At 48.0% G+C, this 26,667-nt stretch overlaps 1 protein-coding gene across 4 annotated transcripts; it reads right to left on the reverse strand.

The window, feature by feature from the left end:
• Positions 1 to 26,407, reverse strand: SZRD1 (SUZ RNA binding domain containing 1). Of its 4 annotated transcripts, none has more exons than XM_082680439.1 (4): positions 26,305 to 26,399; positions 6,725 to 6,774; positions 4,737 to 4,988; positions 1 to 3,155 (listed from the first exon to the last, which is right to left on the reverse strand). In XM_082680439.1, exons 1-4 carry the CDS (start codon positions 26,353 to 26,355, stop codon positions 3,053 to 3,055), a joined length of 456 nt encoding a protein of 151 aa, XP_082536565.1. In that variant the 5' UTR covers positions 26,356 to 26,399; the 3' UTR covers positions 1 to 3,052. The 4 variants fall into 4 exon arrangements, with proteins under 4 accessions (XP_082536565.1, XP_082536564.1, XP_082536567.1 ...); XM_082680438.1 differs by having other exon boundaries at positions 4,737 to 4,991; positions 26,305 to 26,398; XM_082680441.1 differs by lacking the exon at positions 6,725 to 6,774 and having other exon boundaries at positions 3 to 3,155; positions 26,305 to 26,369.
• Positions 26,408 to 26,667: the final 260 nt, after the last annotated feature.

Here is a 26,667-nt window from a genome sequence, read left to right on the forward strand (position 1 = left end):
GCTTAATCTGCCAACTCAGGAGCCCGCGGTGCGGGGTGGGGTAGGGTGGGCAGCTACCCGCTAGACCAGCAGAGCAGGACTGCAGGGGTGCGGCCCTCCCTCCCATGCCCTTCTGTTCAGATACCCAAGGGGCCCATATGCACCCCTGGGATCACATGGCCGAAAACAGGACCCCAGAGGTTTCCAGAGTCTCTGCCTACCAGGGAGGCTGGGGCAGCCCTGCCGGCCCATCCCTGAGCAGAGCATCCCCAGATGGGGCAGAGCAGGGTACGGCTGGGCTAGACAGGGTGGGGTGAGGCAGTGGGCTCTGGAAGGGGCTGATGGTAGCAGATAGGGTGTTGCCTCCTGCCTGCAGGTGGGGAGCACCCTGACTGAGTGGGCGGAGAAGGGTTGGTCACCAGGCCCAGACCCCCAGCTCCTTTGGTTATAGGCTGACATCAGAGTAGTGGCTCATGGGAAGCAGTTAGCTGGAAGGTCTGAGGCCTGGCTCACGGAGTCAGGGAGGAGCTGGGGGAAGGGGACAGTACCATGAAGGCAGATAAAGGGGCAGCAGCCTCAGGTTTCTGCCCCCAACTCCCCTGGGGTTTTCCAAGCCAAAGCCTGCAGCTTACTTTTAAAAAATTAAAAAAAAAAAAAAAAAAAAAAAAAGCACTTAAGGAAAGTTACAGACAACTACCCCCCCAAAAAAACCCCCAAAACAACCACAAACACACACACAAAATCCAAACCGTTCTCTCATCTCCCCTCCCACCTCCCCCCAACACAATAGTTTCCTGTTTTCATTTCTTTCTCTTTAAAATGTTGCCTGTCACCTCTCCATCTGGGAAGCCAGGACATGACCGCTGGTGGGTGGTGATAGGCACACAGCGGGCAGAGCCCCATCTTTGGCCGCAGGGAGGTGGGAGCATCAGTCCCTACTACATCCTTGATCCACAGACACCCATCAGCCAGCCTCCCCTTGGCTCCCACTAGAGGAGGGCAGCAAGGACAGGTGGTCCCGACAGCTGAGCAATCAGCACTTCTGGCCTTCCCACCTGGCCTACCTCTGTACCTTCTCCAACTGAAAAGGACAGTCTCATCTTGGGCCAGAAACCACTATTACATGAGGGATGGACACTATCCGTTTAGAATGCAGAAACTTGGTCAGGGCAGTGGAACTGTAAAGACAGCAGCAACCTTCTCCCTTGCCCACTCCTGGAGGTCACTTCCCCTCAGAACAGCAATGTGGGCACCATTCAATGTTCTGTGGGTTCTTACTGACTGAAGCTTTGTTCCAGCTCTGCTCACGGACAATATCCTGGCTTCACGCAGTTATAAGCCTGTGCTATGGACTAGTTACTGACTTAACCGACAGCTGACCTTTCCTCCTAATGGGAAGATGTAGTGGGCCAAGGCTTGCTGGGCCCGGCTGACATCCCCACAGGGCAAGGCTGAGAACCAGCAAACCAAAGGTGGAGTGAGCCTGCAAGACCTAGCTTGCCACCTTGGCCACCGCGAGCTGCCCTAATCACAAATGTCACACCAACCACTCCAAAACTCATCTGCTGAGCAAGGAGGCCGTCTGGCTGGCTGAGGGATATAAGGCGAAGTGGAACGGAAGAGATCGGACAGCCTGAGAGGGACCAGATTGTACACACACAGCTGCTCTGGGCTGGGCCCCCTAAGCCTCTTCCACCTCAAAGAGCCAAAGCAAATCTCCAGGCTCCAAAGACCGAGGGGAAACTGCCTTCATTCCAGGCCCTTGCTCTGGAAAAAGGGGTCGAGGGTAACCTAGGCCTATGGGGAACCCGTCTGTCATTACCAGTCTTTGCAATGCACAGCTTGTCTTTCCCCAAATGTTATTCAGAATGGTCTGCTCCCAAGGTAGTGATTTCACAAGGGAAATGTACCGGGTAGAGTTACCGAGCTGATGCCATCAACAGAGATGGTGCTCCACAGACCCCTGAGAGTTCTAAGCCTTGCTGGAGTGGGAAGACCCACCTACCTTCTGACCACACTAGGCAGGAGGCTCAGAGTCCTGGAGTCAGACTCTCTCCTGGCTTTCCTTGTGCTGACAGCAAAATACTGAGCAAGGCTTGCAGCCTCACTCCTAAAGCCCGGGAGTGCAGCCTCACTCCCTGCCCTCTTCTAGAAGTAGTAAGCCCAGCTGGTAGGGAACCACCCTGAGGGGTTTTGGAAGGGAAAGTCTGTTCACTTTCCCTATCTCCCAAAATACTAAAGGTGAGGGGTTGGCACCCTCCCCAGGCTCTCTGAGCCTACAGAGCTGGCCCAGTCTCCAGGTAGGGCCCAGATGCTCTGGTACTTAGTTGGGGGGAGGGAGGTATAGGCATGGGGTGCTCATCTGTCCTGGGCTGCAGAGCCCTGCCCCTTTTCTCGGCGGCAGTAGGAATACAGAAGCTAAGCTCACCAAAATCCTATTGGTTAATGTTTCTAGTGGATTGACCAGAAACATTTTTAAGTAGACTACCAAACTACCCTTTCTCAATTAAAAATTCATTAAACTGCTAAAACCCCTCCCATGTACTTTTTTTTGCAAATCAAATATTTGTATAAACAAACAAAAATAGGAAGGAAAGAAAAAAAAAAAGAAAGGATATCTTCAAATGGAACTTGCTTTTAAGTGATGAAGACATGCACTTGAGGGTGGGTGGACGGGAGTTCTCATTTGTGTTTTGAAATCCCAAATTAATGAGCATGATAAACTGTTATTGCTGGCACTGGCTTCACCCCAAGTGGCCAAGTGGCACTGTCTGACTCTACTCTGAGTCCTTGGTGGGTCCCCCCAACCCTCCTCTAACCCCCACCCTTTCCCTTTCCATGGACTTGGGACAGCCCTTGTAGAAGTGCCAATCACAGTGGGAAGGGGGGGAAAGGGAGGTCACAGTGCATGGGGTTCAAGGTCACAGTGGGCGGAGCAAAGGGGATCACAGTGCAAGTAAGTCAGGTCGTTCCCTCTGCTCAAGTCCAGCTGTCTGCCACGGCAATGCGACCCGCAGCGGACGACCCAGGAGGTGGTGACGGCGGTGGCGGCGGCATCCTTCCCTGCCCGCGTTTATCTGCGCTGTTTGAAGCCTTGTGATCCATCAGGACCCAAAGGCTGTCTGATCACATTGTTAGGCTGCCTGCTGTCTTCAGGTTGGGAGATCCTGGTTGGCCTGAAGGGAAGAAGATCAGAGTGAGGCCTGAAAAAGGGTATAAAAGAGGCCCCTAAATCTTAAAATCAACCAATTCTGCAGCTGGGGCAGAAGTCACAGTGGCTATTAGCCAGCTCTGGCTCTCTGAGCCTGCTTCTTTGGCAAGCGGACTCAGTGCAGCTCCAAGCTGGGAAGCCCCTGGGAGCAGGTGGGGTGGACGGTCCATGTTCACCTCTAGCGCCTGCAGCACTCTTCCCCACAGGCTGGTTTGCCATCATTCACCGGAGGCAGAGGAAGTGCTCAAGGGCCCATCCTGTACAGAGGCAGTGACCATGGATAGCATCTCTTCCACAGAACTTCATGGCACAGACTCCCCAGAGGTCGGGCCAAGGTAAAGACCTCTAACCAAGAGCTCATCAGAGTGACCTGGCTCCCGCCACTGCTGCTCTCCTGCTTCTCTCCAAATCATGGGATTAATGGTTGACTCATATTACTGTGGAAAACTACAAGAAAATGGACTTTTTCTACTTTGCCAAATGAAGGCTTACAGGAGAGATAACAGAAGTCCATCAAAATAATGAAGGCGTAGAAATAAGGTACAGATTAGCACTTCAAGTCCCAGAATACACCATCCAAGGAGGAGTCTCAAAGTTAGAAAGAGGCTGTTTCAACAAATACTGCTTTACCAGGAGGTGACAAACTTACATAATACAACCTCTAGGACTGCAAAGAAAAAAATGCCAGGAATAAAAAAGAATTTAGAAAATTCACAGAAACATCACAGTGGGCCATTATAAGGCCCAAAAGATAACATCCAGAACCCACTTATTTAATTGCACAACAAATGGACGAGGCAGGTACGATCATTATCCCATTTTTCAGACTAGGCACAGAGGGGTTAAGTAGGTCTAAGTTAAGCAGAAGTTAAGTGGCAAAGGGGGACTTTTCCTCTGTGGCGCAGTGGTTAAGAATCCACCTGTCAATGCAGGGGACACAGGTTCGAGCCCTGGTCCGGGAAGATCCCACGTGCCGCGGAGCAACTAAGCCCGTGCGCCACAACTACTGAGCCTGCGCTGTAGAGCCTCAAGCCACAACTACTGAAGCCCATATGCCTAGAGTCCGTGCTCTGCAACAAAGAGAAGCTGCTGCGATGAGAAGCCCGCGCACCGCAATTAAGAGTGGCCCCCACTCACCACAACTAGAGAAAGCCTGCGGGCAGTAATGAAGACCCAACGCAGCCAATAAATGAATAAATAAATAAATTTATATTAAAAAAAAAAAGAAGTTAAGTGGCAGAGATGGGCTCAGACTGGCTGATTTTGACTCAAAGTCCATGCCTTTACCCTGTATGCCACACTGGCCCCTGGCGCCTGCAGAGGCAGCATGCCAGCAAAGCTTTCAGAGCAGTCCCGGAGCCAGTGCAGAAAACAAACCAGCCCTACCAGCCGGGGTGGGCGGCTGCAGCCACGATGGTTCCGGCCATGATTCTGCCTGCTTTTCACTACTCTGCAGGCAGCCAGCCCACTCTCCTCCTCCTCCTCAAGGTGGCCTGGTGGAGTGGTCAAGTCTGGCTGGCAGGTCACCCCTGCCAGCTACACTCACCGGTCGAGGATGGGTTTCTCTTGCTCCTCCTCGGGGCTGGCACTGCCCAGGATCCGCTTCCGGGCCTCCGCGTACTCTGCCTCCCGCTGTGCTAGGGACTTGACGGGAAGGGCTGGCCTGCTGGTGGAGCTGGGGCTGCTGACCACACCGTTGCTGGTGGGCCTCTTGAGGATGCGAATCTGTGGAGGGGGCCCCGTGGGAAGGCTACCGTCCTGAATCACAATGGGCACTTTGGGAGGAGATTTGCATTTCCTGCTGGCAAAGAGCAAACACAGCTTCACAAATCCTACCCTTGACTACAGAGGCCCCAGCCGTGTCCCACACCCGCCCCTCACCACTGTTCTCTCCCTCCCCCTCCTAATTCTATTCGTTATTCTCTGGCCTCTGACCAGACATCAAAATTCTCACTCTTCAAGAAGGGTTTCTCGAAAGAGCAACCTTGCCTATTAAGCTCACGCAGCCCACAGGTCTGCTCCTCAGACCGAACCCCAGGCAAGGGGGGCAGGAACGTCAGCTCATTCTGGAACTTCTATCCCCGTGTTCGTCAAAGTCACATCAACCACTGTCGGGCCCCTGCGGCAAAACACCTCTTGTCCAGAATCCAATGGCCTCAGTTAAAACCCCAGCTTCCCTACACAGACCAGCGTGTAACAGGCCAGTGCGGTGGGAGCCCCTTAGCTTGGGGATCAGCAAAGTGTTCACTCCCAGTCAAGGTCCCACAACATGCGCTCAGACCAAACACTCCAGCTCCGCCGTCCCTGCCTGGCATCAAGACAGGATTTACCAAACTGCCTCAGCCTCTGGTGAGTGTCCTGTGCCTCCCAGAGACAAGCTACTCCAGACACTGGATGGCCTCTTCAGAAGAGTTTCTGAGCAGAGACCCCTCCCTCACCAGGGCTCTCTGGTCTGCTGGACGCGGCGGGGCTGGGGTCAAGGATGACCCTGGAAACAGTGCTTGGCAGTGCTCAAAGGAAAAGCACTGTCCAAGGCTGGTAGATGTGCACATCGGGCAATGTGTCCACAAGGGGAGGAGGAAAACGACACAGGAAGGGAAAGAAACAAAAGCCACAGGAGAACAAGGGATCCAGGCAGGAACAGCCACCCCTCAACAGCCACAGAGACCCTCCCCAGAGCAGTCAACTAGCTTCTCTTCAGAACCAAATAGCGCTCAGGGGCCTGTTTTCAGAGCCTTGGTTGTCAGGAGGAGTAGGTACTGGAGGGCTGCTGCCAGGGGGGCTGGAACAAGTCTTGGGTGGGACAGGACAGCATGGCCAGGGGACTGTAACCAGGCGCTAGTGTCGTTGCTGAGATGAGCAGACAGACAAGGAGCCAGCACTCGGATCACAGAGGCAGGGAGCCAGGAAAGTCAGCAGATGGGCAGGGCACCCCCAGTTCCCTGGGGATGACTGTGCAGCCCATCAAGCAAGTCCAGAGAGGCCCCCCCTCCTCCCTGCCGCCTGTCCCTGGGGGAAGCTGACAGGTTACCAGGGCAAAGACAGACTGCTGAAGTCAACTTTCACCTGCTTCGGAAACCCACTTCCTCTGCTGCCTGGGTGGGGGAAAAAAGCTATCCTTAAAGGTCTTGAAGGATTCCCAAGAATCTTTTCTTCTAGGATACCCTCGTAATGCCCCAAGCCACCAAGTCACGGAGGGCCCAGGGAAATCATCTGTCCAACCTCCTCGTGTCACAGAGAGAGAAAGTGATGTCCAGAAAGGGAAACAACTTGCTCCAAACCTCAGAGTCAGGCCTCAAGCCGAAGCCTTCTGACTTGTCACCCCCCACCTCACACAGGGTGCCCACTAAGGCAGGAGGCAGGTGCAACACTCCAGCCTCACTGCCAAAACCGCAAGCCACCGTGTCCCTAAGGGAAGGGTTCGCTGCCCAGGAGCCTGACCTGCCTGTATCTAACGGCCAGCTGGAGAACACCACTGACTGCCCAGCTCTCACGGCAGAGAGCATGAGCCCTCAGACCAGACAGCAGCCTTACCTCTCCTTTTGTGTGATCTTCAGTTTTTTTTCCAACCGTCTGTCTATTTCCTAGAGGAAAAAAATGTATATAAAAAGTGGAAAAAAATCTCTCTCAAATAAAAACTTACGTCTTTATTTTCAGAGCTAAGGGCACTGTCCTTTCTGACCAGGGACATTACTGTGTCCTTTGAAGTAACGGATGTAGCCCTCCCTTTATGAGACTCCGGGATTTGGGGCTCTGACTCCCTGCAGGCTCATCTCCCTCCAGCCCCGTGGCTGCGGTGAGAGTTCTAGACCTCATCATTCAGCTGGGTTCTTTGCATGGCCTCCAACTAGTCTCCTGGTCACCAATCAGTCCTTCACAGAGCCAGTCGTATCAACTTTCCAAACCTAAGTCTGACTGTGTCACTTCCCCACTTAAAACACTTCAACTGCTGGCCGGATCCAGTCCAAGCTCCTAAGCGTGCCTCGCCCACACATCCCGTTAGCTTCTGTCCCTGTGCTACACCACAGCAAAACCGAACTGTGGCAACCCCCAGAACCCAGCGTGCTGATCCGCCTGCCTGCAATCTCCGCCTCCTTGCAAACTCTCATTTATCCTGCAACACCCAGCTTGAATGTCCACCTCTTCTTTCTGAAGTCTTCTTTGATCCCATACAGTTAATCACCTGCTCCTCAGACATAAGCTCTCCCTTTTACATTCCTTCATGATCATGTGTGTCACATATTTTATGATCTATTTTTCTTACTCGTATGGACTTGAACTGTGAGTAGCACCTAGCAAAAGGCCTAGAACAAAACAGAAGCCTAACACCTGTGGAACTGGATGGAAGTCAGAGTCCTCAGGCACTCAGCACCAGGAACTCCTCCACAGCCTCGTGTACGAGCCTCCATGCACGGGACAGGGAAGCTGTGCACAGAGCACAGCCCAAACCTCCAGGCTCCTTGGCTGTCCCACTGCTTTTTCTTAAAAAACGTTCCACCAACCTGCAACGGCAAGACCATCCAGCTACTGGATTATGCAAAATTATGTATTTCTCTGGAGAGTAGATCTACAACAGTGGTTCTCAACCGGGGGTAACTTCGTCCACCAGTACGTGTGGCAACGTCTGGAGACATTTTTAGTTGTCATTACTGGAAGGGAGCTGCTACTGCCATCTAGTGGGTTGAGTCCACAGATGCCACTAAAATCCTACAATGCACAGAATAGCCCCACAGCAAAGAATTATCTAGCCCCAAATGTCAACAGTGACAAGGCTGAGAAACCCTGACTTATAAGATGGATGGGATTTTCAAAGGAGTCTGTTACTTGCAAAATGTTAAGAATGACTACCTTAGTAAAACGTTTTTGAAATTTGCTGAGTTCCATCTCAGAGCTCAGCGTGTAGCTAGTTTTCACAAATGCTCTGTATTTCTTCTGCAGTTCAAGCTGGTTAACCATATTATTCAAATCTTCTACATTCTTACTGATTTGTTTGATCTATGGACTACAGAAAGAATCAAGAATTATTCCTTCTAGTACATTAAAGTTTATCATTGTGAAGTAATCTTCTTTACCTTAAAATCTATTATTTCACATTAATAAAGCTATGCCAGTTTTTTTTTTTTTTGGTTAGTATCCCCTGAAATGTTTTTCTCTCTTACTTCTTGTCTCTCCATGTCCTTATTTTTGTTTCCTGTGAGCAAGATGAAGCTAGCCTAACCATATGAAGCTGAATTTAAATCGAGTCTGACACTGACACTCATTATGACTGATGCTGAGTTGTGTTTAAAATTTTTTGTTTTTATGAAAAACCCAAAGTATATTTAGGCAAGCACAACAAACTGTATTCTGAGGGCACCATCAACTCTCTGGAGGGGGTAGGAAGCCACAGAACAAAAACCTCTCACTCAAGCATGGAACACAAGTTGGCACCCGATGGCTGTTAAATGACTGAATAGAAATGGTGCACGGAGGGTAAGAGAATGGCCTAGATGTTTTCTGTGAACAGACAGACACGCACTCTAAGGGAATCTATGCCACAGCACAGTCAGTAATGTAATTCTTCTAAATTTTTGGATTAATAACAGTGTTACTGCCTGAGTAAATACTATGTTTCACATTAGTCTAATGCCCACTACCTTTTATGGGCTTTTCACAAATAACGTGCAGTTTTAAAATTCCACACTATCATTCTGCTCCAATCTGAAGACGAGACTTCCTATTCAAGTTTCTCCATCATAAATGCAAGGTTTCACATCTGTGGGATTCAGGTGTCTTCAAACAGTCAAAATCAAATGCCTCCACAGGCGGGCAAGTAACCAAACTCCATAAGCAGGCAGCACAGTGAGGGGGTGCCGGGCTGTGAGGCACCAAAGAACACTCATTCCTCCTACAGACAGGCAGCCAAGCCCTGGAGGACACGGCCAGGGCTGCTATTTTAGGAGATTTTTATGGGAAAGCTCTAAATGTTTAAACGTCATTATGTGAACTCTGGCTTTCATATCTCCTTAAGGGCCAAATAAGACAAGAGGCAAATGGGCCTAACACGGTAGCTGATTTTTTAAAACACTGTGGAAAAATACACATTACAGTGGCTGAATTTGAGAGGTCGCATCCGGGTTTCCTCTCAGGAAGGCAAACTGCTTCCTTCTTTCTCTAGGGCCTTAGGGAAGATGAGGAATCTGCCCAAGCCCAGCAAATACAGCTCGGGTGGAAAGAAGCCTTTCAAGAGGGCATACGGACTATAATGCTTAATGGCTGTCAATACACTCCCAAACACTCATTTCTGGCACACCAACTCTGTTTGATAAACAAAGTAGCTTGTATCCGTCTCTGTCAGATGAAGGCAAGTTGCTCAGGGAGATTAAGGAACTTAGCCAAGGTCACAAGGTGTACATCATGGAGGCAGCCCTAGAACCACGGCCTCTGGAGGCCCTGTCCCGTGCTGCCACACCCCCAGGAGTGCTCAAACCCTTGGAAATGCTGCTAGAGTCATTAGATATTGATCCCCTCTTCCATATAGCCCCTGAATCCTACACTGCTCCCTGGCACTCCAATAACTAATACTCCCACCAATTTCCATCGCGTCAGACAGGATGGTTTATCGGAGTTGAAGAATTCTTCCATCAGATGAGAGGACAAGATATGAACCCAACAGCTCTGGTGGAAAGCGGATCCTGGCCATCTCCAGATGGCCAGCTGTACACCAGCATGCTCAGCGCCGTCCAAGCAGGAGAGGGGTGCTCTGCCAGCAGCTAGAGAGGGCACTGCACCTCACTCTGGAGTCTGTCCAGGTACCATGAGTCAGTCCATTCTCTCCTTGGACAAGGCTTTGCAATCAATCTGCTCTCAGACTCATGCTCTGAAGAGCTGGACCAAGTGGAAACTTTCCTACAGGGTGCACTACAAGGAGAATGCTTGTCTCCTCCAGAGATGCAATAGCCCAAAGGAATTAAACAGGCCTCAGAATGTGTGAGGAAGCATCTAGATGTGGGCCCCAACAAAGAATCTAGTGATCTAAGGGCACCTTCTCTTTTTAAAAAGATGCACAGAGGCCCGGCCCAAGGTCAAGGCTCCTGTGTTAGAGGACCAAGGACTTCTGTGTTAGTGAAAGAAACCCATAAGCTCATCACTTTATAACTCAGCTCTGAGTGAGGAAGCGTCACCGGGACACAAGGCAAGTTTTAGGGGATAAGCAATCAGAGGGGAGGTGTTAAGAAAGTTTGATTTCCTACGGCTTCTCCTTCCAGAAAAGCTCTTTGTTTGTCAAGTAGCATTGAAGAGACTCCAGAAGATGATGCTCTCTGCTAAGTGGGGTGGCCACCTCTCTTTGGGTCAAAATTCTAAACAAAAGATCTCTTGTTACCAAGCACAGGTTATCACTTCTCCTGTGGAGCTACCCCTCTACAAAAATGAGGTACATGCTTCTTGGTCTGAGAGAACAAGCGAAACCATAAAGAAAGCAAGCATGGGGGCAGGAGGTCATGAAGAGCCACAGTGGGGAGCAAGGTGGTTCTGGATGGGCTCGTCCTCATGGGAGGCAGAGGGGAGGCCACAGCCACCGGGTGAGTGACACAAGACATCAACATCTGCAAATTCAGCTCACCCAGGGAAGCAGCACAGCTTCACCGGCTGCCGAGGACCTTAGTCTTGCAATGATTATGCTCACGTGAACCTCCAGCAGAGAGCTGGGAATGGAAGCATGGGAGGGGAGGAGACGCCTCAAACAGCCTAAGCCGTGACCCAGCCACAACCTTCAAAAGGAGCAGAGGCAACAAAGAGGACCAGGATGTATGTGCAAGGGCAGGCAGACTACAGTGAGAGCCTCACTCCTGTAACACTAAGAGGCGCATGAGAAAGGAAGAAAGAAAAGTGAGGTTAGGAGGTGAGAAAAAAAAGGCAGAAGAGAGAAACAGATAGGTTATTCTGGGCCTTGGTGCAAAGTACAGCAAGTACAGCACCATTATAGCTTACTGTCCCCAAAACCAGACTTTATCAGCTCACCTAGGGACGGTGAAGCTGACCCACACTAGCCACACTCGCAGGAGACAGAGTGAACAAACCCCAGTCCTGATCTGTTACACTAGGAGGGGTGGGAGGAGGTGTCCTGTCCTTTCCGGAGCCTGACCTCCGGCTACCAGCTCCCCAGGGCCCCCACCGCACGGTGTCCTGCTCCACCACAGCACCCCTCTCGCTGATAACCCAAATCCTCTGGTCACCAATGCAGCCAGCACAACTCCAAAGAATCCAAGTAATCTTGTATTGAATGGAGGTCTAAGAGGTCTTGGCTCTGAGTCAGGAAATAACATCTTTTTATCAGCAACAGTTACTATTTAAGTGACTTTTCCGGGGCAATTTGCCTCTCTTTGTCAGTTTCCATTTCAGAAGAGGATCTTTTCTGATTTTCCTCTCAGATTCAAGGAATTAATAACTGGTCTTGGGCTCCCTGTGAACCACTATGCCCCACAGGCTCATCTGGTCTCGTCCAGCTATCCCAAATTGGGGAGCACATATCTACAAGCAGACCACTGGGGGGATCTGAAGAGATAGGAGTCCTGAAAGTACAAGTGTTTCTCTCAGAACCAGAGCCTGACCGGTCCTGATGAAAAGCAAAGAGAAGACGCTGTCAAGGAGTTGATGGTGAGACCACCTTCCAAGTACGTTCCGGCTCCCGAACTCCCACCACAGCAGGAAGTGCCCAAGCAGGGCCTAATGTCTTTAAGTTTTGGGCAGGACATCAGCGCCCATTCCCCTGGCTAAAAGACTGCCTGTGTCAGGGCCTCCTGGAGAGCAGTCTCCCCAGAAAGGTGCCTGTGTCTCCATACCACACACAAGGATGGAATTCTGGCTCCTTCCACGAGGGCCTCAATTTCATTCAGGAATAAAGCAAAAAGAATTCATGGGGAGAACCAGCAAAATCTGGTCTAAAACCAGATAAGAAGGTCCCTGTAACTTTTAAAGTGCACCACTGGTCATTTCAAGTCCAGATGTGCAATCCATAGAGACGTTTCCAAACAACCTTCATATCGACGTGTGTAACTCCGTGCTTCATCCCTGCCTTGCTTCTCTACATCAGTGGCATGGCAGTGACACTGTCCTGCCCCAGTGGGGCTGGCCGTCTCCAATGCTTCTGCTTATTCTACCTCCCCCGACTAATTCCAGGGAGGGAAGCACCCAAAGTCGTACCACCCCAGGTTTGATTTTACAGTGATGCTTCAGGATTACTGTCAAGTTCAGAAAATCAACTCAACTCCTGAGCACACATGATTGGGTAATTCAGAAAAAGCAAATGGCAGAAATCAGAAGTTGAGACACAAAGAAGACCTGTGGGGGCACAGCTAGGCCATCAGCTGCCTTTTTAATACAGACGCAGGTTAGTCTGTTTGAAGGTTCCATTTCCCGCAAAACATTCCTCCTTCCTCTGTTACTCCCACAGCAAGGAAAACATTCCACTTTAATTACGTGGGCCACTGTAGGGCACAGGATATAGTTCTAAAGCTCCCTCCCTAAGGAAGTCTACGCTTTGTTAATGTATCTCAAGGCCATTTTCCTTTTGCTTTACAGTGATAAAAAAAAGCTGGAGACAAGCATTTATGGAAAACCTACTATAAAGTAGATGTGCTAGAAGCTGGAAACCCAGAGATGAGTAAGGCAATCCCCGCTGATGAGGAGAGCCTAGCCAGGTGGGAGAAGACAGATAAACCACAGTTGCCATGTTGGTTGTAACAACAGTGTTTTGGAAAGAGAAATGAAGGCGGGACGAGCCTGCCATGAGAAGTCAGGGAAGCTGCAGAAACTTAAAGGACTAGAGTTTCAAGGAGAAGAGAAGGGGCATAATAAAGTTGGGGAGAAAGAATGAAAACATGAATAGAGGGAAAGAAAAAAGGAACCCCAAATAAGATACTTCTTAAATGGAGATATTCAAATCTAGAAAGGTATTTGATAATGGACCCATCTCTCTTTTAAAAAATCTAGGTTTGGAAAACCATCTGAGATTACTTTAGCTGCAGTCAGCAATGGTTCTTATTATTTGGGGACTTCCCTGGTGGCACAGTGGTTAAGAACCCACCTGCCAATGTAGGGTACATGGGTTCAAGCCCTGGTCCAGGAAGATCCCACATGCCATGGAGCAACTAAGCCCATGAGCCACAACTACTGAGCCTGTCCTGTAGAGCCTTCAAGCCACAACTACTGAGCCCACGTGCCACAACTACTGAAGCCCGTGTGCCTAGAGCCTGTGCTCTGCAACAAGAGAAGCCCGTACACCGCAACAAAGAGTAGCCCCCGCTCGCCACAACTAGAGAAAGCCCGCGTGCAGCAACGAAGACCCAAAGCAGCCAAAAAAAACCCCCCAGAAAAACAAAAAAACAAAATATATTTGGTGTCAACACTACTCAAAAAGCTACTGCATGGGCTTCCCTGGTGGCGCAGTGGTTGAGAGTCTGCCTGCCGATGCAGGGGACACGGGTTCATGCCCCGGTATGGGAAGATCCCACATGCCGCGGAGCAGCTGGGCCCGTGAGCCATGGCCGCTGAGCCTGCGCGTCCGGAGCCTGTGCTCTGCAACGGGAGAGGCCACAACAGTGAGAGGCCCGCGTACCACAAAAAAAAAAAACAAAAAAACAAACTACTGCATAAAATTAGTTGTAACTCATAGGGCCAGCATGATACGAACTAGAAGAACTTAGGCACACCAGAAAACCACAAAAGGCTTTGGGGTGGTACACTGTAAAGACCAAACAATTCGTACTTGCTTGTAAGGAACAACCACTTCCTGCTTTCTTTTCCAAGTTCGCTACAGCTTTCTGGACCTCTCTGCGCCTGCCCAGGAAGAGGGAATCCTTTGGGCACACTCTCTTCTGCACTAGATCCAGCTATACCACTCAGTGCAGTGGTGACTGCCACGTGTGGCTGGTAAGCACGTGACATGTGGCCAGTCCAAACTGAGACGTGCTTTAAGTTCCAAATACACAGCAGACTTCCCAGACTTAGTACAAAAAAAAAAGAGTGTAAAATAGCTCATTAATATATTTTCAATATTTATATGTTGACATGATACTACTTTGTATATACTGGATTAAATTAAAAATATTAAAATTAACCTCACTTGTTTCTTTATACTTTTCAAATGTGGCTTCTAGAAAAATTTTATATTACCTATGTGGCTTGCATGATACTTCTGTTGGACAACACTGCTTTAGATCTAACCCTAGAATAACATGTGCCTCTCTTGTACATTTCATCTGTCGGCAACTAGTGACTGAGTGTCTTAAGGACCCAAGAGGCATGGTGTGTATTGATGTGCAAGACCTACTTTGGTGGGTCCTATCTGTCATGTCAGCATAACAGCAACTAGCACTCATCCAGCGCCCAATGTTTGGCTCAGGTCCTACTCTGGGTAACATTCACCACCTCACTTCAATCCAGCTCTCTAAGTCCCACTGTCCCACTGAAACTGTTCTTGTCGAAGTTGCCAAAGACATGCAGTCATTGGCCAAAATCACTCGTAAACTCCAAATCTTCACTTAGCTCCGTTGGGTCTTCGTTGCTGCACACAGGTTTTCTCTGGTTGTGGCGAGTAGGGGCTACTCTTCGTTGCAGTGTGCGGGCTTCTCATTTCGGTGGCTTCTCTTGTTGCGGAGCACGGGCTCTAGGCACACAGGCTTCAGTAATTGCAGCACACGGACTCACTAGTTGTGGCTCACGGGCTCTAGAGCACAGGCTCAGTCGTGGCACACGGGCTTAGTTGCTCCGCGGCATGTGGGATCTTCCCGGACCAGGGCTCGAACCCGTTTCCCCTGCATTGGCAGGAGGATTCTTAACCACTGTGCCACCAGGGAAGTCCATTAATTAACTGAAGTAAGCTTTTATATACAGAATGCATAAAGCATTTTCTTTATTCAGTCTCCAGACACTACTCTCCTGGTAGTTCCCTCTCACATTCCATATTTGATTTCTCCTATAACAAGATAGGTTCCTTTTCCTCTCCTGATCCCTTGAGGTTGAAGAGTTTGCCCCTTCTGTATCCAAGCTGGCTTATTAAGTGATCTCATCTAGTTCCACAGCTTTAAAACCATTGATACACAACTGCCAACTTGACATTCCCACTTGCATTTCAAAAGGTATCTCAACCTTGTGTCCAAAACCCAACTCTTGATTTTACCCCATCACCCAAACCTGCTCCTCCCACATTCCCTTTACTCACCCCATTTCAGCAATTCCAGTCTTCTAGGGATCAGGCCAAAGACTCTGCACTCATCTCGATGCCTCCTACACACCCACATCAGCAAATCTTGTTGGTTCTATTTTCAAAACGTACCCTGAATTTTCTCAACACTTCTGCTTCTGTGACCACCCTGGTCCGAATTACCAACAGTCTCTGAATGGTCAGTTGTAACAGTATCCTAATTAGTCTCTGTGCTTCCATTCTTGCCCCTGAAGTTTATTTTACACACAGCAGCCAAAACTACCTTTTTAAAAACCAAGTTAACTTCTGTTTAACACCCTCACATGGCTTCCTATTTCAAGGCGATCTCCACCACGGCCTCCTATTCTCTACTGGATCTGGCTCCCTGCTACCTCTGACCTCATCTCTTGCCACTTTCTCTTTCATCCATTCCTACTACATAAAATAAGCACAATTCAGCCTTAGAGCCTTTGCACTTGCGTTCCCTCTGCCTGCAATGTACTTCTGCAGCTTCTACATGGCTTGCTCTCTCAGCCTATCTTTATTTGAGAGGCCTTCTCTGACTGTTTTTAAGAAAAGGTACTCCTGGGGAATTCCCTGGTGGTCCAGCGGTTAGGACTCCACGCTTTCACTGCCGAGGGTCCGGTTTCAATCCCTGGTTTGGGAACTAAGATCCCGCAAGCCACACAGCACAGCCAAATTTTAAAAAAATAAAAATAAATAATAAAAAACAAAAAAGGTACTCCTGCCAGTCACTTTCTATGCTCCTTTATTTGTTTTATTTTTCTTCATTGTGTGTGTACATAAAATATTATTTATTGTCCATCTTTCTGCACTAGAAAGTAAGCTTTATGAGAGTAGAAACTTCATTCACTACAGCTGTCCGGAGTGCCTAAAACATTACCCAACACATAAATCAAGGAACAATCCTATGAAACAAGATTTTAGCGCTATATCCCCATTTTACAAATGATTTACAAACCAATTCAGAGGCGGTTATGTAACCTGACCATGGTTCCACAGCTACTATGGGGTGGAGCCAGAATATGAACTGGGTCTATCCGGATCCAAAGGCAGTGACACTCTCCATGTTCCAAATAAAATCTAAGGCTGCCTTAAGCACTTCACAGTAGTGGTGGTGGGAGCACACTCTCCTAACACTTGCCACAGATATGTGTCAGGAAGGCACCAGGTCCTTCCTTCACCACCCTAATCCTCACCACAACTCAAACGATGTACAGCACCCCTGCTGCACGCTCAGAGGTTAACTGACTTACCAAAGGCTACGCAACTAGTAAGTGAGAGAACTGAACCCTAAACCTCAAGAGGAGGAAGCAAAAAGGTTCAGGAGTGTGGCTGGTGTGTGGCCGCAGGAACTAAGAAGCAGAATAAAGACTGACAGGGAGGGCTCCCCCGGTGGCACAGTGGTTGAGAGCCCACCTACCCATGCAGGGGACGCGGGTTCGTGCCCCGGGCCGGGAGGATCCCACATGCCGCAGAGCGGCTGGGCCCGTGAGCCATGGCCGCTGAGCCTGCGCTCCGCAACGGGAGAGGCCACAACAGTGAGAGGCCCGCGTACAGAAGAAAAAAAAAAAAAAAAAAGACTGACAGGGATCACCAACCTGCCTGCCTGCCTGTGCACCCCGAGCCAGGTGAGTGCAAGCCCACAGTTCCTGAGGAAGGACTACAGCAGAGCTCAATTCCAAAGTCCAGGTCTTAAATCTAAGAAGTGCCCCAAAGGAACAAATTTCCAGAACAGGCCTAGCAATTTAGATGTATCCCTCAGAAACTCTGTAACTTGCCATCTTGAGACGATGTATTATTCTGCTTCGAGTGCCTCTTCAGAGGGTCTCCATGGGGGAGGGAATCCACACAGTCCCTTACCTTAAAGGAGTGGAACAGGCAGGGGTGGGAGTAGCGGTGGTGAGCCCAACCCCTGGAATAAAACAGGAAGCAGAGTCTAATGGGGGTCCCCTTTCTCCATGTTTATTATTGCTTTCTCCTTTCCCTTTTCATACAACACTAAGCAATACAACTCTTAGAGTAAAACAACATACAAATTAGTCCTCTGGGGCGCCAAGAAAGAGACCCCTCAGCCAGTCCTGTTGCACCCTAATGGGACAGAGGCCACACTGTCAATGGCTGGAGAGCAGCCCTCACACTCAGAGCAGCAACACGCTCTGCTCCAGCACTGTCTTTGAATGATGCTTTATTTACCTCTCATCACCAGGCAAGGCAGATTTTATTAATCTAACTTTACAAATGAGGAAAACGAAGCTGAAAGGTAGTGATGAAATAAAAATTATTTTAAGACAAAACAGGAAAAATTTAAACACAAAAGATTCCTCTGCCCGTTTGGGCCCCCTCCCTCCCCCTCTAGTGTGCACTGTGCACCTGTATTATGCATTAACCACACCTTCCCAATGGCAGAAATACCTGCTCAACGGTAAAGATCCACTTTTCTTCTGGTGTCGGCTACGCACCTCCTTAGTAGATAACGTTCCTTTCTCAATCCTGTAAGGAGTCAGAATGACCTACCACTTGCCTTGTACATGCAGACATCTTTGGTGAACTTTATGTACAATGCCAATATATCAGTTTGCTTAAACACAGTGATTGGTGCAGAACAGACTCGTCAGACAACCTGGGGAGATACTGGGTTGCACCTAATGCAAGTTCTCAGCTTAAATACTTACTTATAACCTTATTAACGTTACTAGCTCTATTACTTGTATTCTACCTGTTTTACAAGATTATAATTTTTTGCACTGCCAAATGTATGACTGAGCCTCTAATAAAATTAATGATGACTAGGTCACTTGAAACAATTGACCAGATATACAGTTCTGTAAGATCAATGACTGTAATAGTCTAACCCTACATACAGGAAGAAGCAACAAGAGGGAACCACTTCCTGGACCATAACAGACTAGTAAGTCAGGTGGTCCAGAAGCTTTTGGCTACTGTTAACAGGGCCTAGTCGAGTAATAGCACATTAAGTGGCCTATCAACAAAATCCTCACCTGACCTGGGAATGAGCATTCCTAGTGCCATGGGGCAAATTGGTCAGGAAATGTCTCCCAAACCTTGGTTGAAATTAAGACCGAAAGGGAAGGAACCGTACAATAAAGAATGTTGCCCACCATCCAGTTCTACAAGAATCAGGCCATTAGCCACTGCAGTCACTGACCTAACAATACACCTAAAAAGAATTCAGGGTGATGATCAGGATGAGGCATTTTGTGCTCTGGGAAAACTGGCAGAAATGGCCCTCAGATATTTTCAGGAGAAGATTGTATGGACCCAGTTTCTCACATCTTCCCATACTTAGAAAGCACTAAAACCATTAACTGAGATTACCTGTTCCTCGTAAACAGCAGTAACCTTCTACCAAGATGTGTGCTTGAAGTACATGCACCCCTTCGCCAAAATCACACATCTACTGGCCTCTCCCTTTACCTCTTCGGAACCGTTCTCAGAGCTCTCTGAGAGACTGTCTCCAGGTTATAATCCTCAGGTTGGCTAGAATAAAATTTTCCATTTCTTACTTAGACTGACTGTTGATTAATTTTTTCATTGACAGTAGGTAGTGACTTGCCCCAAAATCAGACATGGCACTTGAACCCTTAGCCTAGACTTCTGACTTCTGCCACGGATGGTGGAAGTGCATCATTGACTGGCAGAGGCAACCTATTCTTTCTTGCTACCTTTTAGAATGAAGACAGCAAGTCTCCTCTCCCAAAGGAAACATTAGGCATACAGACTGGGAGACGGAGCAAAGTCACTATTACCACCCCCCAACACCAGGTTTTATTCAAACACCCAAGGGCGCCTTCACCAAAGGCTAGTGAGAATCGCGCACTCAGGAGGGTCAGCAAACAATGCCTCCAGGGCCAAGTCAATCAATAAAGCAGGCAGGACAAAACACAACAGGTAACACAATACGTAGGTAGGTAACATGCGGTGGGGACTATGGAAGAGAGGAGACTGAGAGGAATCAAGACGTAGGTAAAGACATTCAGACTCAATATTTAAAAAACAACGTGCACCCCAAAAAAGTCTATAGGTCGAATACCTGAGGGCTGGCAGTGTGAAGTACAGATAAAGGGATGCTAAGATAGCAGAGATGTTCAATCTTCTCAGGAGATCTGAGCAAAAATTATTTACATTCTCTCTCTCTCTGCTTGGCTGGATGTTAAAAAGTTATTTCCCATTTATAATCAAGATTTCAGGGAATTCCCTGGCAGTCCACTGGTTAGGATACCACACTTTCACTGCCAAGGGCCTGGGTTCAATACATGGTTCAGGAACTAAGATCCTGCAAGCTGCATAGTGCGGCCAGAAAAAAAAAAAAGATTGAAAGAAAGACTTCAATCACTTGCAGTCACTGTTCTTAGTATTAACAGCTAACAGAAGCCTTGTCCTTCTGGCTCTTGAGCACCGAGTTCAAGTTTCTCAGATACACAAAATTTATTAGCTGGTCATCCAGAAGCAGGAGGTCAATCCCAGGCAAAACAAATACAATACTTCAAAGGAACTAGCAACTAAGCACCCTAAAGCACTTAACTAGTTAAATATCTGCCAAGAAGCAAAGGTAAACAAACTGTCCAATAAGATCCCTAAGTGTAGGCTCAGGATGCCAAAAGCCTCGGCTGAGACCGACCATGTGATTTCCTCTCCTGGACACTAGGAATAATAGTACCTACACTTCACTAGGTCACTGAAACAGAATGGGATAATGAACGTAAAAAGGCACTCCACCTGCCCAGTAACGAGCTCTCAAGATGCTGTCTAAGAAGCCCTTTCAGAAAGGCCAGTGGAATTTGGGAGTTCACAGGTTTATAGGCAGTGTTCATTCATTCACCACCGCGATGTGCAACTAGGTAGCAGAAACACAACTGACAGCTGAAGGGTCGCAAATGCTTTTATAAGCCAAGAAGGCAAGAGCATGAGGGCTGGTAATTTGGCTCCCAATGTCTATAAAGAGTAACGACAGTCCTGACCTTTCCAGACTCGAGTCATAACTGTCCTGTGCAATCTCATCTAAGGATCACACCCCTGAAGAATGCAACTTTTTTTTTTAATCTTTTTTTGGCCACGCCACACGGCATGCAGGATAATAGTTCCTCAAACAGGGATCAAACCCACATCCTCTGTGTTGGAAGCATGGAGTCAACCACTGGACCTCCAGGGAAGTCCCAAAGAATGCAATTTTAACTGTACATATTTATTATTCCTTTTAGAAAGGAATGACTATTTCCTGTGTTCATTTTATAAGGAAAAGAGTTTTGGGTGTGGGGAGTGGATAACTTACTGTGAGGGACATTTTAAAATCTCTTACCCTCAGGGCTAAGACTCTTTTAAGTACACACAGACCACTGTTAGGATTTGTTGCTAATTTCTGTGGTGGCTGGTTTTAACCTTTATCTTGCATAGAGCTGAGCTGGATGTTAAGGAGAAGGATGCTTGGCGGAGTCTAGCATAGTTTAAAAAACCCTTGGGAAGAGAAATCTCTATAGCTACCACTTAAAAAAAAAACATTTCATTTTGTATTTTGGCCACAGATAAAAGTAGCTAAACTCAATCTTCTCCTAGGAAACCAACAAGTCAGTAGTTGTCATGACAGGAAAAAATTTCCATTTCCATGGAAAGTGTGCAGGAAAGAACCGACTCCACCTTGTGAAGGCTAGCTAACTGATACAGCCAGAAACTGACATTAACTGTGGGAGGCCCACAGCAGTGTAAAGGGAGAAACTGGAAAGAAAGGGCTGGCCCCAAGAATACTTTTGAGTCACCAGATCTAGACAACAGTGCCTTTTCTCTTGGAGGATTTTACCAAAAGCTTTAGAAAGACACACAATTCTGTCCTGTTGTAGAAGGAAAAGCAACTTTCCGAATTCCAACCCACAGCACCATGGCAGTTCTCTTGTACACCCAGAGCATGCTGGGAACAAGACCCCCGTGCAGCCTCAAAGAAAAGAGCTGAGCAGTTAACGAGTGAAAAGCTTTCTCCAGAGTCCCAGGGACAGACTGCTCAGCACAATCATGTCTAAACTAACTGCTTTATAGAAAGTCCTTTCTGAAGACGTAAGTGCCTAGAACTCAGTCTTTCCAAAAGGACCAGAAACAGCTTAGAAATGGTTCCTTTGGGCACAGTACACCTAGATTTGTGCTGATAGCACAAATCTTAAATATCTTCTTTACTGTAAGGACAGACATAAGGAAATCAGCACCAGGTAGCCCCAAAATAGCTAGTATTTGCCCACTATCCACAGCCACTGTACACCTTCTGTGATGACAGCAATTACAGGTAGCACTGAAGACCCCAAAGTGAGGTGGCAGCCACACTTCAGGGAGAATGGCCTCTTCTCTAAAGAAAGATAAGCAAATCAAAGGTCTTATCTCTTAAATTAAAAACTAACTATGTCACTACTCTGCTAAAAAAAAAAAAAAAAAAAAAAGCCTCCAAAGCTCCTTTCTGCTTTCAGGACAAAGTCCAAGCTCCCCAGAACCAAGTACAAGGAGGCTCTTCCTGATCTGGCCTCTGCATACCTCTCCGCATACCTCTCGGGCCTCATCTCTTTCCACTCAGTCCTGCCAACACTCTACCCTCCAGCCAGAAGGAAATACTTGTAGCTCTCCCAATGCTGCAAACTCTTCTCTCACTGCCTCCTTGCCTATGTGTGCATTTGTCCTACATTCTACCTGCCCCTCCCCTCTCAGACCTACTACTGCTTTATTCAACTGGTCCTTCAAATCTTATCACCTTCTCTACAAGACTGTCTCTGATCCCAGCCACGGTACCCTGTCTGTGCCTCTTCCAAAGAAAGTGCTGCCCCACTTGACTCCTCCACTGGACTGTGCTGTGCCTAGTACCTGGAATACAGCAGGTATTCCATGTTTACTGGCACCTTACTAGAGACTTATATACCATGCAGTACTGCTGAAGGGCTAATGTTTAGATGACTAGCTCAATGAGGGTAGAAAGTAAACATAATTTAAATTCTTAATCCAGAAGACCAGTATCCTTTAACTTACGCAAGATGCATTTCTTTCCAATTAGCTACATGACTTGCCCTTGCAAAAAAGAATAAAACGCAACTTTTGAGATGCAAGGAAATTAGAAAGGTTGCCAACTCTTTATAATAAATACCAGTCCAATTCCATTTATGTACTATCTGTCTTCCCCTAGGACTGGGTTAGCTCATTACCAACAAGATGGACTAGGTCGTATCTTTTTTGTGTGTCTAAACAACAAGTGAATATAAAGCTTCAAACTATCAGAAATTTGAGCCTGAGTCCATTAACCAGCTTTTAAGAAAGCTTTGATTTTAAACTTTTCCCCTTCTCCCTTTTCTTTTTCCTCCTCTAAATTCTACCCCATGCTTGCACAGTAATAATTAACCAGTACCAGATATCTGAAGACTGTAACCTCTGATAACATCACTGATGCACAAGCCTAAGTTGTTTTCAGAACAAGATGACCTTTGCAGGCTCCACGTCCAGACCACCAGGTCACAGACCACCGGGCAGGAGGCACATAGACCACAGATAGCCTGGCTCCTGGAACTATGATTAAGAAATGTCACAAGAGCATGATTAACCACCAGCTTCCCCTCTCCTTCCCCTTTAAAAACTCCTAACTAAGGAATTCCCTGGAGGTTCAGTGGTTAGGGCTCCATGCTCTGAAGTTGAGAGGCCGGGTTCAATCCCTGGTCAGGGAACTAAGATCCCACAGGCCGTGCGGCTCAGCCAAAAAACCCCCCAAAACAAAAAACAACAAAAACAGAAACAAAACAAAAAACCAACTCTTAACTAAAAGACCAAGTTGGAGTGGATCCGAGACTTGTCTCCCACTTCCTTGCTTGGCACCTTGCAATAAAATCCTTACTCTGCTGCAAACACCTTACTTTGCTGTGCCCTGGGCACGTGAGCCCTTTTCGTCTTTTCAACTTGAGCAAACTGCTGATCTGATTTCGGGGGGGAGTAAGGATTACAAACTACTGTACCCTATTTGTCCCTTGAGATGTGCTTAAGACAAGGACGCAATTTAGAGTTTGAATCAACATAAACTCAATTCTACATTTTCATTTCTCCCAAAGGCAGCATATTTTTAAAGAAGCATTTCCTCAACGGAATGTAAGTTACATTTTTTGAATTGTCCTTTTTTTGAGGATGTAACTCCTTGGGAGAACAGGTAAAGGGACAATTTTATATCAGATACACCATATTAACTAAAAGCAAAAAGCAATGTATTTACAGAATATTTGAGGTGTTTCTCAAAGTCAGTCTTCCCCTGAAGGACACAACAGAACTTGATATTGAGTGTTCTGAAAATACAAAGGAGACAATGACCTCACATGTACTGACAAATAAGAAAAAAATTCTAGCATGATGGCAAAATTCTTTTGTGGTATTGGAGGAAAGGGATCACCAAAAGCCTCTACTTTCAAGGATTAGAACTGCCTCTAAATCACATAAAGTTTAAATGCTCACTTTTAGAATTAGTCGACCCCATTTGCTAGTCTTGCCATCCCGGTGTTTCATTTTTTTGCAAGGGGTTGTGTATGTGTAATTTAACACTCATTACCATATATCAGTTGAGAGACAGGGTAACCTGAAGCTAAGACTTTCACATATGCAACCGGGTACGTCTTCAGACGCTGTATAGTTAGTTGGTTTCCCAGTGATATGGACACTATGCTTCATCCCCTCCTTCTAAAGTGCACATTTACAAGACCCTTTGTGAAATTCGCAAAGGGAATCAAATTCAAGAGAACCTTCAAATATAAGCCCAAAACAAACATATTAAAAATGAAAGTTAATGCCCAACTCCCAAATCTTCCATAGGTCCCCAGGCGGGAGACAGCAAAATGCTGAAGAATCCAGCTTTGGAGTCACGTCAAAATGCCAGCTTCCCAATTACTACCTGTGTGCCTTGAGCAAGAGAGGTTACTCCCTAAACCCCAGTTTCCTTATTTACTAAAGGAAGGTAATACCTCTACGGGTATTTCAATTAAATAAAAGCTATATGAGGGAACTTGCATTTTGGCAGTACTGCTCATGATGTCAATGAAATAAGGTTTGGGTTCTATTTCTGTACCTGGCACTTATAAAGGGTTTTCGTAAAGTACAGTACAAACACTGGACGAGCACCAGAAAGATCTAAGTTAAATCTTACATCTCTGGTGTTTATTCAGCTATAAAATGCAGGAGTGTGCTAGCTGATCTCTAAGCAGCTTACCAGTTCTGAAAAACTAAAGCAATCCTCAATTTCTGAACCCTACCTTCATTTTTGTTTATTTTCTTATTCCTTAACATGAGAAACTCATGTCCCTTTGAAACATGTGAGGAAAAACAAAGAAAGGACAAGATGCTCAAGAAACTTATCATTTGAGTCATATTCAAACTGTAGGCCAAGCTTTTTTTGCAGGAAGCAGCATGAGGGGTTCTGAATGATTCACTCACATTGGTGGTAGGCAATAAACGCCCTACCGGAGACTGTAAATTCTCTGGCACAAAGTCACTGCTAAGCACGCTGTCTAGCACAGAGCAGACACTCCCAAATGTCTGTTGAATGAATAATACCTAGCTGACACCTGTTGCTCCCTATAAAATCTTTCGATTGCTCTCCTTACTCAAGTCAAAATCCAAGAAAGATAGTCGGCACAGAAGAGCTGTACCGAATACCTTCTGAACGAATTAATTCTTCAAATCCTCAATTATGCTAAGTGGGAAACAAAGACCTTGAGAGAAACGCTGAACCACCACCGGGAAAAACTTCAACGCCAAAGTTTCAACATTAAGGAAATGTTAAGGGATCCGTTTCTCGACCTCTTCAAGCGCTGACAAGCACCCTAAAGTGCGCTTGGGGGAAAAAAACCCAGCTCGTTGTTCTACCCCGGTACACTCGGCTCTCCACGCCCTACTTCCGACACAGAAACCTTCACGGTGGATGTCACTCGAGCCAGCACTGAACAGACACGAACACGGGGAGGACAAAAAGACATCTCCCCACCTTCACAAGGGTCACCATAGAACCACATACTCTGAAAAGACCAAATTAAACACGAACCTAATGGAACTGGCTATTCGGCTTAAGAAAAACTAATTTCCTATAGCTTATGGAGGTAAACAAAACTCCAAAGACCGAAGTCGAACGGTCCATTTTCCCCCTCCTCTCCCAGGAATGCGCCTACTTCACATACCGCACCCCTCCCCCCTCGACCCCGGCGATCACACTTCGAGACCCTTCCCCGGTGCTCAGATCGTTGGGTGGGCCTCGGGGAGAGAGGTTGCCCGCTGGGCTTTCGGTTGTTACGGCGAGGTCCCCGGGAGACGAGCCTGCCGCGGGCTCTCAGAGTAAAATTGAAAGAGGAAAAAAACCCCAGACTCGCCCACCGTGGCGTATGGCGCAAAGCAGTGGGGGATTTTAGCAGAGTTGAGGGATCCAGAAATGACTCAATTTCCTCCTCCTGCTCTTCTGCGGAGCCGGGCTTGCCGCCCCAGGTCCGCGCACCCCCTCCCCACATGGTGTGTAGCTCCTCTTCAAAGCACATGAACTTTAAAATGGTGCTTTGGGCGGGGGGAGGGCCGACTGGGAAAGGAAGGATCAAAGGAACTTGGGGCGGGTTAGCAGGCGCCTGAAAAACAGGCCCTGGGGGGCGGGTGTGGCGCCCCGGGTGACGTGCACGTCGCTAAGGGGGTGGTGGGTGGAAGGAGGCGCACCGGGCAAAGGTGGAGGGAGAAATGGAACGCGGCCCCTTTAAGAGGCCTTCACGGCGCTCTGGGGCCGGGGGCCTCTCCTTCGCCCCCGGTCCGGCGTGCGGGGCCCTTCCTCGGGGAGAACCATCCCCAGACCCGCTCCCCGGAGGGTTCCCTCACGCCAGGTCCCGCCCGGCCCAGCCCCGGGGCGGCGGCTCCTCCTTACCCCGCTGTCTGCCGCCTCCTCCCAGCTCTCAGCGACCTCCTCATCTTCCATCTTACTCGCCGCTTTCCCTCCTCCCCCACCCCCTATCCGCGCCTGCGCCCTGAGTCGCGTCTCGGTCGCGGGCGCCAGCGCGCAAGGTTTTGCTCAATGAACCCCGCCCCGTTCCAAGCCCGGAAGAGGCTTCAGTCCAAGGCCCAAGATCATCCAGGAAGCCATCTTGGGAGAGGGCAGAGAAATCAGAAAGTTGCCATTTTTCTTAAGGGCAACGTGATTTTTCTCTCTCCCTCTCCCCCGCCCCCTCCCCGTCCCCCTCCCCCGCCCTTTCTCTCTCTCTCAGTGGGAGTCTCTGGAACCATCTTTTCT

The sequence above is a fragment of the Grampus griseus genome (genome assembly GCF_964374135.1).
Source record: "Grampus griseus genome assembly, chromosome: 1".
Lineage (NCBI taxonomy): Eukaryota > Metazoa > Chordata > Mammalia > Artiodactyla > Delphinidae > Grampus > Grampus griseus.

What these genes read in the sequence shown, in the direction of transcription:
- SZRD1 (XM_082680438.1), bottom strand. Translation starts at nt 26,355, where the DNA reads ATGGAAGATGAGGAGGTCGCTGAGAGCTGGGAGGAGGCGGCAGACAGC. An exon ending in AGGAGGCGGCAGACAGCGGG is followed by an intron (nt 6,775 to 26,304) that starts GTAAGGAGGAGC and finishes TTTTTCCTCTAG; the next exon opens with GAAATAGACAGACGGTTGGA. An exon ending in GAGAAACCCATCCTCGACCG is followed by an intron (nt 3,156 to 4,736) that starts GTGAGTGTAGCT and finishes TCTTCCCTTCAG; the next exon opens with GCCAACCAGGATCTCCCAAC.